General features: G+C 39.1%; 1 protein-coding gene and 1 pseudogene across 1 annotated transcript; one reads left to right on the top strand and one right to left on the bottom strand.

The window, feature by feature from the left end:
- Positions 1-2,643: 2,643 nt before the first annotated feature.
- Positions 2,644-12,794, bottom strand: part of LOC100756361 — a 48,949-nt pseudogene continuing 38,798 nt past the window's right edge.
- Positions 7,817-8,785, top strand: LOC103160230 (olfactory receptor 7E24). Its single transcript, XM_027386468.1, has one exon. It carries the CDS (start codon positions 7,817-7,819, stop codon positions 8,783-8,785), a length of 969 nt encoding a protein of 322 aa, XP_027242269.1.

Raw genomic sequence — 12,794 nt, forward strand, 5'->3', positions numbered from 1 at the left:
AGTCTCTAGTACACAGCAGAGCAATACAATTGACCCTGAGTAATGCAATAGAGCTGAAGCATAGGACACGGATTTCAAAATAGCATTTATGTACATATGAGGTGCTTGAAGAGGATACAATTTAATCCATTCATGAAGAGTACAAAAATAAGCAGTGGAATAACATGAAGAAAACAGTTTAATAAATGACAATGGAAATAGTATTGATGAAGAAAACCTAAACTGAGGTGAGATGAGAAATGAAAAATGTGGAACTAGAAAAAGAACTACAGGGACAAGCTTCACCAAGAGAATACAAGAGATGGAAAGAAAATCGTAGACATTGAAGACAAGACAGGAAAAAAGGGATACCCAGGCAAAGAAAGTGCTAAGTATAAAAAAGCCCGAAACAAAACACACAGGAAATCTGGGACACTGTGGAAATACCCAATCTAGGAATAACAGGAATAGGGGAAAAAGAAGAAACCCAGGTCAAGGGCACAGAAAATATTTTCAACAAAACCATAAGAGAAAATTTCCAAAATGTAAATAAGGAGGTTCCTATCAAATTACAAGGAGCATGTCAGAAAACCAAATAGACATAACCAGAAATGAGGTTCGGCATACCTAATAATTAAAACACTAAACATACAGAAAAAGTATATTAAAGCTGCAAGGAAACAGGCCAAATAACATGAAGGCAGCGGACCTATTAGAATAACACCTGGATTTTCAATGAGGACTCTGAAATGCAGAAGGGACTGGAAGAATGTTCTACAAACTCTAAGAAACCACAGATGCCATCCAGACTACTACATTCAGTAAAAATTTTAAATAAGAGATGGAGAAAGACTCCATGATGAAACCAAATTTAAGAAATAGAAATGTCCTTCTCCTTTTCCAGTCCCAGCAAGGCAGCTGGACCCTGCAAACTACTGTGGTGGAATCCCATTGCTCTGGTACAGACCCCAACAGCAGGCCAGCAGCTAAGAGACCTGTGTGCAGGCTGTACCTCTGCCACTCACTGGACTCTGTTGCCAGAAGACCCACCCTGCCACCCACTCACACCTACTACATCATCCTCCCTTTGGTCAAACATGCCCAGCCACACCAGCAGCCCCTATGGGCATAAGCACCACATATATCAGCTGGAAGAACAGGTGAGTGACTTTTGTTTATATGGGAGACCAGTCACTCATATGAACAAAAGACCAAAATAATTATTTCTCTGGGATGCACAGCCTTGGGGACACTGACTCTAGGTGTAGACCAGGCTTAGCTTTCCTGCCAATTCTCTCAGCCTTCCATTTCAGTCCATTTGCCTTCCGTTGTGTCAGCTTTGATTCCCACAAACACTTTGTACCAGTGATCACACAGGGCTGGGACTCAGGTAGACAATTTTCACCCTCTTTCCTGTCTGCCATTACCATTTTTCTAGTCTCACACTCATGTAGCAGAATGCTTTCAGGAGCGGCTCCTCTCACCCTACCTCCTGAGGACTCTGCTACTTGCTGCAGACCCAGCTAGGTCTTTTCTGCTGACCCTCTCAGCCTCCCCTTTACTCCATCTTCTTTCCTTTTTGTGAGCCATCAGTTCCTACAAACACATTCTAACAAGCGTCCCCAGTGGCTGCACTGGTCTGGGACTCAGGTGGGTAGTTCTCAGGGTTCTTCCTGTCCTTCATTGTGCTTTCTTCAGACTTTACTCCTACTCGTGTTGCAGCCTTTTTGCAGGAGCCCCTCCTCCCAATTAAATCCATTCACCTGCAACTCCACATTATGTTATAGAACCAGGCTTCCCTGGTTCTATAGGGCTTCTTGCCCTTTCACCCCTGTCTCTCCAGACTTATTTATATTACTGCAGCCTCTTTGCAAGAGCCCCCTCCTTCTGCCACACCTATGCCCCCGGGGATTCTATCTCTTGGTGTGGGCCCACACTCATCTCAGACTTTCCTCCTAGCCCATCTCCATTCCTTTCCACCAATGGCCTACCCACAGAAGTAGTCTCTGCCACAGACTCTGGAACCACCACACTTGCCTAGGATCTAGAGAGGGTAACAGAAACCAAAGCATGCAGATATCAACACCAAGAAATACTTCAAACTTCATAGCTCCAGATGGTTAGACCCCAGTGCAAAGACACAGACATGAACAGCCAAGACAATAAGCCTTCACCAGAAGCTGGTAACCCTCTTTTTGTAGGCCTTGAGAAATACAATATAGCTGAAGCACAAGAGTAGGACTTCAAAAATAGTAATTATAAATATGTTCAAGGATCTTGCAAATGATACTAATAAAGAAGATACTGAAAACGAAGTCTGTGAAAACAAAAACATTAGAATGAAATAATGAAAAATTCAAGATATGAAAGTAAAATTTATTCATTAACTTATTAATTTATTTTGGGGTCACTGAGGCTTTTATTTTGCATGTAGAGTCATTGAGATGGGGTCTTGCCTATGGCCACTCTAGAGATTACACTGGAGTTATGAGGGCTCCAGGCACTAGCTGGGAAGTGAAGTGACAAAAACAATGATTTGGACCAATCACATCATTACAAAGCTGTGGTTTTCAGCAGGGCTCCTGGTGGCATCCTTGAGCCATCTCCCTGACATCAGGGACAGGGTCTAATCAACTGGTGGCTCCAGGGATCTCCAGCCCATGCCTACTTTCTCAGGGGATTCCTACAGAATCTGCCAGCAAGCTTCACGCTGCTGCCTATCTCTTCCTCAATTCTAAGGACCTGAGTGTACTTGACTGGGCACTCTGATCAGCAATGGATACCAGTCTTGATATACCCAGTGAAGAACCCTGCCAAGAGGTCAGCTATGAAAGTATCCTCAGTGTCCCCAGAGCAATGGGACTTTGTGATGCACCAACCATTGGACTGGGCTAGCTTACACTCCCGTAGAGATTCAGTCCCAGTGCTGATCTGGTTCACTTGGAGCAGGAGGCACTTGTAGGACTTCTCTGTCACAGCCTTGGAAATCCATTTATGCTTGATAACCATGAGATCATCCCCAAACACCTGGATGCCTGCAATAGCTATGCACTTCCTCTGAGCTTGCTATTTGTCCTGCTCAAAGGGGTTTCCAATGAACAACACTGGATACTCCTGGATGAAGGACTTACACAGGTCAGCCAACTATTCGTGCCTGATGTACCTGTTGGAGTCATAGGAGACTTCAAGTCCAGGTCACATTTGCTAGATCTGAATAACTCAGACGCAGATGACACCCCGGTCAGTGTAGCTGGCCTTTGTAGTTTCGACCTTCAGCATCTCCAAGGCTTCTTTGTTCTCTAGGATGTTAGGCACAAACCTGTTCTCATCACTCATATTGGTGGCTTCCTTCCCTTATTTCTTCTTGATGACATTCTTAAGGTTGTGGTAAGGCTCTGCTCTAGGGCACATGGCTTCCCTGAAACTGGACGCCCCAGGTGTCAGGATCATGAACTCTTGCCTGGCTAACTGTTGCCAGCATGAAAACCACTGTTGATGACATTGAAAGCAGAAACCTATAGGATGACTTTAGAGTTGCCAGTGAAGTCGGCAATGTGAGGGTACAGGGACACCACCTTTTCCATGGCACCAGCTTTTGAAACATCCAGGGACACTTGCTTTATGGCATTTGCACCAAATTTAGATTTATTTTCAGTGCCATTCATCTTGATGATCAGTTTGTCAATCTTCTCTTGTTCTACAACATTTGATTTCTTTCTACCTAGAGTACGTGCAATAGTCTTATTGATGTGCTCAGCCGCCTTGATGCCTTCCTCAGTAGCACATGTTATCATTGCCACAGAGTTCCAGGGCCTTATGTGTGTCAGTGGAGGCACTGCTGGGCACAGCTGGGAAGACAGCTTTTGAGGTGCAGAGATTAGCCTCAACAATGGGATTCCCTGAGAGTCAAAGATCTCTCTGGCATGAATCTTGAGAACAGACATGGTGACTCTCTGGCCTTTGGACTGCCACAGAGGAAAGAAGCAGGTTTCTGCAGACATGAAAGAGAGCATTCAGTATAATTTAGTAGTAATAATAATAATGATGATAACAATAAAGAATTACTAAAGGGATTCCAAACTGAAATAAAACAGGAAATGAAAAATTCAGGATCTCAAAAAAACCTTATAGCTAATCTCTTGAGAACATCCAGCATCTCTCCTGCTTCCTCCATTAACCTCAGGAATTCCTTAGAGATTGCAATATTGTGGGACCAGTGTGAGTAATCACCACCTCTGTGCATTGAGTTTCTAAGGTTATGTAAGAATCATTAGTTAGCCCATCCCTGTAGGTCCCCAGCTTGTTCTCTGTAATCCAGGACTATATAGCCATGTTTGGTCTTCCTACAGTATTCTGCATCAGGAAGCTCTTCATTGTATTCACTTCAGGATTCAACAGAACTTGAAACTTCAACAGTCAACAAGTGGGGAGTGGCAGGGGGGTGTTGGTCATATCTACAGAGATTCAACATGGCCACACAGGCCCACAGTTTATTCATGTAAGTTCTGAGGGAATTGAGGATGAAGAAGAGACTCTTATTTCTTCCTAATCATATGAACTATGAAAATTTGGGCAGCATGATGGTCTAATAACTGTAATAAAAACTTGAGCCTCTCTGCTGGGATTTTATATTCTCAGTTGCAATGGCAGTCCTCAAATTCTCATTGGCCTATCTCTAGTGTCTTTTCTCCATATTCCTACGACCAAAGAAAGCAGAAAATATGCTCAACTATGTTATTTCATAATCAACGTAAAGTACTGTACTATGCTTGTGAGAGCAATTCAGTAACTATACTTTTGAAGAAAGCTAAGATGTGTGTGTGTGTGTGTGTGTGTGTGTGTGTGTGTGTGTGTGGTGTGTGTGTGTATGTGTGTGTGTGAGACTAATGTACTCCACGGTTGGAAGTTTTGAGCTCTTTACTTTATGTATCTTACTTCATCTGAATAGTTCTTCCAATCCCCAAATTATAAGCTTCTGCATGATTATTACTTTATAAAAGGTGAAAGACAAAAACAGTGGTCAGGAAGAAAGGAGTCTTGTGCGAATTACTTTGCTTGATCAAAACACAAAATGATTTGTTCAGCAAACAGACATTGTATAATGCTTTATTCTAAAAGAAAACATTGGTCCAATCTCTTTTTTCCCTTATGGGTTCTGGATGCTTTGTAATGGAGTTCACCTCTGCTGTATGAACTGCGGTTATTATATCTGAGGTGTATTTGGAATAGTCTGAGAACACTGAAACAATAATTCACGTCAGGCTTTTCTGGTTCCCTTGGCCCATATCATCTTCTTTGTACTTTGAAATACGGTCTCATTATGTTCCCTGCAGGATTTCAGGGAGCCTGTACTCATTTGGCCTCACCCTCTGAATCCTGGGTTTACTGATTTATAAAGGCTGGTTCTATTTTTCTGGATATCTTTGCTGTTGTCAGTATCCTCCATCATTCTGAGGCTCAGCCACTAATTTGTTAATGAGGAAATGAGGCCAGGTCCCTATATCATCTGTAGTTTGAAAACATGAGAGCTTAAAAAGACACATGCTGTAAAGACCTCTGGATATCTTCTTAAAACTCTATGATCAGTAGTCTGTGAAAATATACATATAGGCATGAAGTAATGATTGAACACAGAAGCTATGAATGTGAAATAGAGTGGGGTGAGTTCTATAGGTTGTTTTGAGGAGGTGAAATGGAAGGAAGAGAGTTTGTTACTATTATTTGAAGTATAAAAATAACCAAGTAAAAGCAAAAAGTAACCAAACCAAACCACTCCAGAATGAAAGAATGACACATTTGTTATGAATTATTCTGTCTGTGTTATTTATGTGAACTAGGACACATTAACAGGAATTCTGAGACAACTTGATTGTCTTATGAACAAGTTTTAGCAAGTAGTTTTCTATGAACATTCATCCTTATTTAAGTAAGTTTTGTATATTGATATAACTTACTATCTCTATCTTTTATTTTTTGGTTTCGTAGGACCTAAAGAGTCATTGCCACAGATGTGAAATGAACAATACATGTTTTAAACATTAAGTAGACCCTTTCTCCTCTCAAAATACTGACTTCCATGTATTTGGTTTTGTTTATATTTCTATTCCATTCAGGAATGTGACCTAGAAATTAATGAAAGATCAATTTTTTGTTGTTTAATTCTGTATCATGGACTTTTGGGTCATCTAATGGTATTAAATAGCTACATTATTGGGTTATCAAAAAATTGTTGTATGTATCCTCATCTGGATAGAAAAGAATGTAAAGTCATGAAAAGAAAAATGGAAAGTTAATCTTGTGCATTGTGTGAAGACACACTTTAGAGTTTTGCGTAATTCTATGGTCCAGTGCTCTTTGGAAATACTCCCCAATAAGGTCATATTTTCTGTATTCTTAGGAATTTTCATTGGGATAAATACATACAATGCAAATGTTATCATTTTGCAAAAGGAGATGGGTTGTTATCCTGTGATTTGTATGAGCAAGTGGCTATGATGAAACTCATAAATGTTCTCTCAGTTCCTTGATTCCCAACCAAGGCCACTATCTTCACTGGAGACAATAGAAATACATTCAACATGTGAGTGCATCCCATATCGCATTATCTTGGAAGAAGTGTAACTAGGTAGATTCTGCTATTTTTAATGGCACATATTAGGAGGATGTCTTTCATGGGTAAAGTGGGAAAATCATTATGCAAAGTGGATGATATTTAGATGTGATAATATCATAATTCCAATATTTTATAGTGTAAAACAGAAAAGGGGTATTAGAATCCATTAGAGTATTGTCAATATTCTTGCATCACTAATATTTTCTGTATTTTAAACCTTTTATATTTTAAGCAATTCAGTGTGCTCTGACCCAAAAGTGAACCTGAAATTTCCTCTGTAGCTGAAGTAAGAACATGGACAACTATGCACCAGGCCTGAATCATATGGGAATTACTTTACTCTCTGAGGAGGTGGGGACAGAAACTAGGGCTCTGGCTGCACTTCAGAAAACCAGTGGCATTGCATAGGTACAGGAAAACCATGTTTTTATACCTGATATTTTACTTAGATTTTGTGGAGATGATCTCCCCAAATTGCTTTGCAGCATAAATTTCAACTGAATTTATTGATATTTTATTATTTTTCACATCACTGAACATCTCAGTAGTTGTGAAGAGAAATGTTCTGTGATAATTTGGATTTAACCAAGATATATTTACAAAAATTTGAAATAGACTGAGAGAAATAAGGGACAAATATATTAATTGGTTTAAAAAATCCAAATAAGTTTTTACCAAAGATTTAATCTACCCCCAGCCCTACAATGGAGATTTTTTTTAAGTGAAAAAAAAAATAAGAGAAACCTATAGAAGACACTAGAACCAGAAAATATGTCTCTGGATAGGAATCAGAAATTTTATTTAGAGATTAGGACTTCACACTGCTAGATATATTCTAAGAAAAATAAACTTGCCCCATGTTATTGTAATAAAAGACCTATGTTAAAGTGCTTCAGGTTGTCATTTTATTTGATTGACAGTTTTCCAATTAAGGCATCTACAAAATGCCCATTTTGTCTTAAAAGTGTTTGCTTTATTTTACTGTGACTACAGGCCAGCTATTTACAGTAACTAGGACCTCATCTTTTAGTGTTGCTGTACTCAATATGGCTCTCATAAGAGGTAACACAAGAGCTAAGAACAAAACACTATTTAGAATATGGCATTTGACATAACTTAGTAATTATTAATGATGTCACAATAAGCTTGAGCAAATAACCAATATTTGTACTTACTTTACGCAAATTGTGAAGAAGGTCTACATGCATGTTGGTACCATTAACAATGTTTTTTGTTTCCTCCAAAAGATGTTCAAGAAATAAAAGAATACGGAATGCAACATCTCTACCAGAATTCTACTTCATTCAACTCTCAGAGGATCCAGACCTACAGCCTGTTCTCTTTGGCCTATTCTTGTCCATGTATATCTTGGCCCTGTTGGGAAACCTGCTCATCATCCTGACAGTAAGCTCTGACTCCCATCTCCACACACCCATGTACTTCTTCCTCTCCAACCTGTCCATGGTTGACATTGGTTTCATCTCTACCACTGTTCCAAGGGTGATTGTGGACATCCAAACTCACTGTTCAGTCATCTCCTATGTGGGCTGCCTGACACAAATGTCACTGTTTACAATTCTTGCATGTATGGATAGCATGCTTCTGTCTGTGATGGCATATGACAGGTTTGTTGCCATCTGCCACCCTCTGTCTTACCAGGTCATTATGAATCCCAGTCGCTGTGGTGTCTTACTTCTAGGGTCTTTTCTCCTTAGCCTTGTAGACTTACTGATGCACTATGTGGCAATATTAAATATTTCTAACAGAGAACATTTTTTTGAAATTTCGAACTTCTTCTGTGACCCTTCTGAATTACTTAAACTTGCCAATTTTGATAATTTCACCAATAACATAGTCAGATACTGTGTAGGCACTCTCTTTGGGTTACTTCCTATATCAGGAATCGTTTTCTCTTACTTTAAAATAGTTTCCTCCATCATGAGATCATCATCATCAAGTGGGAAGCACAAAACCTTCTCCACCTGTGGGTCTCATTTGTCCATTGTTTGCCTGTTTTATGGAACAGGACTAGGAGTGTACTTCAGCTCCTCTCTGTCACATTCTCCAAGAAGTAATGCAGTGGCCTCAGTGATGTACACTGTGGTCACACCCATGTTGAATCCCTTCATTTACAGCCTGAGGAACAAGAACCTTAAAACTGCTTTAAGGAAGATTGTGAACAGAGCATTCTAATTATTGACATTTTTTATAAATTCACCATATGTATATTACATGTAAATCCCAGTTAGCATCTCACACATTGTTTCTAATGGATACTTTACAGTACTGCAGGATAAATGGTGGTCACTGATGTTGGACACATATTGGATGTGTAGTTTTCAAAGTACCCAAAAATTTGAACTTGTAGAGATGAAACTTTTCTAGGGATGATTGGTGCACATAGTTGATGTTGGGGCCCCAAAATTATCGATTATAAAGTTTTGGGGTCCAAACCTCAGCTCTATTTCTAGGAGCTCAATCTCACCTTGTCTTTTATATGTCTGGCTAATTACTGCTGCATGGCTTGGCCTCTGTGGAGAATGTCTCCTAGTCTGCATAACAACAGACCTTGGCCCTGGGTGTGTCCCCACCTGTTCTGAGCATTTGTTTACGTGCCTAGGGACTGTTTAGGTGTGCTGCTAGGGTTCAAAGAAGTTTTTGATATCAGCTTTATACATGATAGTAGATGTCTTCTGCGGTCACCCCCACTGTTGGAAAGCTATTTAAGAGGATGCATGAATAAACCGGAGACTCCAGTTTCCAGCGTGGACTGAGAGCCCTCCTGAGATGACAAGATGTGCCTGTGTCTTGTCCTTAAAGCCGGGAGGAGGGGGAGGAGGATAGGGGGAAGAGGGAGGGCTCTCTAGTTCCATGAACCCCACTCTGGGATGGACCCAAGGCTGTTACAGCCACAAAGACAACATTCCAGAACAGATGACCTCTGTAGCACAGGACTGATACAAGCTAGACCCCAGAAAGTTGAACAACCTTTTACAATATGCCTGTAATCAACACCTAAAAGCTATGCACAGGAGCCAATTTAAAGGTGTTTTAGAAATTACAGAGAACCAGGATTGTCAACCAGGCTGCATGAACAGGAGTTGAACAAGGAAGATGTAAATAGACATGGTTTTGTGGAATAGGAAGGTCAGTGGGCCTCATCCTTAGACAAAGAAATAATTTTGACAGCAGGAGACATATCAGCAGTTAAAGAAAAAAGGAATGAATTTGAAAGAGAGCAAGGGTGGGTATATGGGAAGTAGGGAGGTGAGAGCCGTTGGATTTATATTATAATCTAATTTTTAGAATATTTAAACAAGTCAAGTAAATTAATAACAATGCCCACAGAAGAATGACACTTATCACTCCCAAATGACACATGGGGTACCTGTTACTGGGTTTACTTATGATATACATTATATATGTTACTTGATTATTTTTCCCAATTAAGTTCCAGTGTGAGCTGTAGGTATGGTGAGCCTGTTATTTGAAGTGAGAGAATTAAAGTTCATGGATAAAGACTGGCATGAGTTGAAACCAATGAACCATGAGATGGCTGGATCTCAAAATGTTCTTGTCCCTTCCAGTTTCTGAAGTCCTCCCCAATTTTCAAGGTTGTTGTGTTCACAATGTCCATGAAGCTGCAACAAAAAGTCACTGTAGAATGCAGAATAAAGGGAGAAGTATGTAAGATTGATTCCATGTGAACTTGTTTGATGGGGAATTGATGGAGTTGTAGATATAAATATGAAGTTTACAAGTTCAAAAATATTCCTTAATAATTCAATATTTTATGTTTCTGGAAGGTACATCATTCAATAATGGCACACTTGTGTCTACTGGTTCCATTTACTATGTAAATCTTAATAAATATTCCAATAAAAAGCACATTTACTATATCACCTACCAATTTTGAATTGTATAATTAAAGGAATCTTTAATAACATATGCACAATTTAAGATATTGGTTAAAAAATGGTATTATCAAATGCATGACTTTACAATAACACAAAACTGCTTGGTATAATGGAACACAATGACTTTGTCATCATGGATTATTAATTTTAATTCAATATTTTGACAATGATGTCACTGGATATCTTATGGGAATTTTGTTATTCTAAACAGAGGGAACCTATATCATTTTCACACAACATGTGGGGTAAACTCCAGTGCTTCCTACTTTTCTTTGACTAAAAAGACTTTTTAGTCAAACGTAAATGGGGAAGAATATTTTTGAGTGTTTCTTTTTAAGTGAATGTATTTCACCATGATTGTGGACTTCTTTTATACAATATGATTTTCTATCTAATATTGTACCATTGAATGCCTGGAATTAGTTTGCATAGAAACATGAAAAATTAAAAAGCAAAGAGTCTCTCTGCTCCTACCTTCAATGGGACAGGCAGATTTCTTATATCATCCCACAAGACCACATCTCTTTATCTCAGCTCCCAAAGAAATCTTTATTTCAGCTCCAAAAGAATTCTTTGGAAATCTACCAGCAACATGGGCCAAGGAGTAAAGTGGGTATTTCCACTCTTCTCCCTGTCTTTCAGTTGTAATCTACCATCCTATTTCCCACTCCTGGACAACACTACCTGATGTGGCCTCTACTCCCTGTCTGCCTACAATCCCAAGGGTGTAGCCAGATCCTTTTGGCACACTCTGCTTTTCTTCTACCTTTGGACCCCTGGAAACTCCCCCTTTGTGGCCCACACCTATTCCTTATTGTCAGTTCCTAATACCTAAAAGCACATTTTACCCAGAACCCCCAGTGACCTCACATGGAAGTATCCTAGATGCCTTTCCTGCCAGGTAACCCATAACCATCAAGTCTACTAAGAACCAGAGAAGGAAACTGAAACCAAGGAACAAAATACTCACCCAACAAAGATAAGACCAGATATCAGCATCTAAAATGACAATCATCTCAAGTCAAGATGCCTATACACCAGTGCAAATACATAATCAATGACAGCCAGAACAATATGTACTCTCTAGTACATAGCAAAGCAATACAATAGGACCTGAGTAAAGCAATAGAGCTGAAGCACAGGACAAGGACTTAAAATAGCATTTATGTACAGTTGAGTTGTTTAAAGAAGATACAAATTAATGCATTCATGGAATATAAGAAATAAACAGTGAAATAAAATGAAGAAAACAGTTCAAGAATTGAAAAATGGAAATAGCGTCAATAACAAAAAACCTAAACTGAAGTAAACAATAAAATGAAAAATTTCGGAACTAGAACAAGAACTATAGAGACAAGTATCTCCAGGAGAACAGAAGACATGGAAGAGAGAACCTAAGACCTTGAAGACAAGACAGGAAAAAAAAGGATACCCCAATCAAAGAAAATGCACAACATAAAAAGCCAGACACCAAACACAAGAAAATCTGGGACACTGTGAAAATACCTAATCTGGGAATAATAGGAAAAGAGGAAAAGTAGGAAACCCAGGTGAAGGGCAAAGAAAATATTTTCAACAAAACTGTAAGACAAATTTTCCAAAATGTAAAGTGGAGGTTCATACTAACATACAAGAAGCATATCAGAATGTCAAATAGACTGAATGAGAAATGAAATTCCCCATAACACCTAACAATCAAAACACTGAACATACAGAACATACATTAAAGCTGCAAGGAAAAAGGCCAAATAACATGAAGGCAGCAGACCTATTAGAATAACACCTGGCTTCTCAATGCAGACTCTGAAATACAGAAGGGACAGGTAGAAAGTTCTACAAACTCTGATAGACCCAGGCCACTACATCCAGTAAAATTTTTTAATAAGAGATGGAGAAAGACGTTCCTGAGGACCGTACAATAGGTGCATCTTTAGTGCTCCACAGGAATACATTTATTGAGCAGGAACACACCTTCATATTTTAGTATGTAGATCTGATGATAAAGTTAGGAATGCTGTACTTAGTTGGTATGTTGCTTTGTGTTTCTTTGTAGGCTGAGCATTGAGCTGAATTTTAATTTTAACTTTGCCAGTATATCTATCTAGAAGCCTGCTGCTGTTTTTGTCTCCTATGAAATTTTTGTTGCCAAGAAAGACAGGATTACAGTTTTTTTTTTTCTGACAGATTGAGATGACATGGTGTATTCTTGGTTATCAAATACTCATGTAGCATGGAGTTTTTAGTTCGTGAATATTCACAATGAGGGGGAAAGTTTGATACATATT

Source organism: Cricetulus griseus, assembly GCF_003668045.3.
Source record: "Cricetulus griseus strain 17A/GY chromosome 1 unlocalized genomic scaffold, alternate assembly CriGri-PICRH-1.0 chr1_1, whole genome shotgun sequence".
Classification (NCBI taxonomy): domain Eukaryota; kingdom Metazoa; phylum Chordata; class Mammalia; order Rodentia; family Cricetidae; genus Cricetulus; species Cricetulus griseus.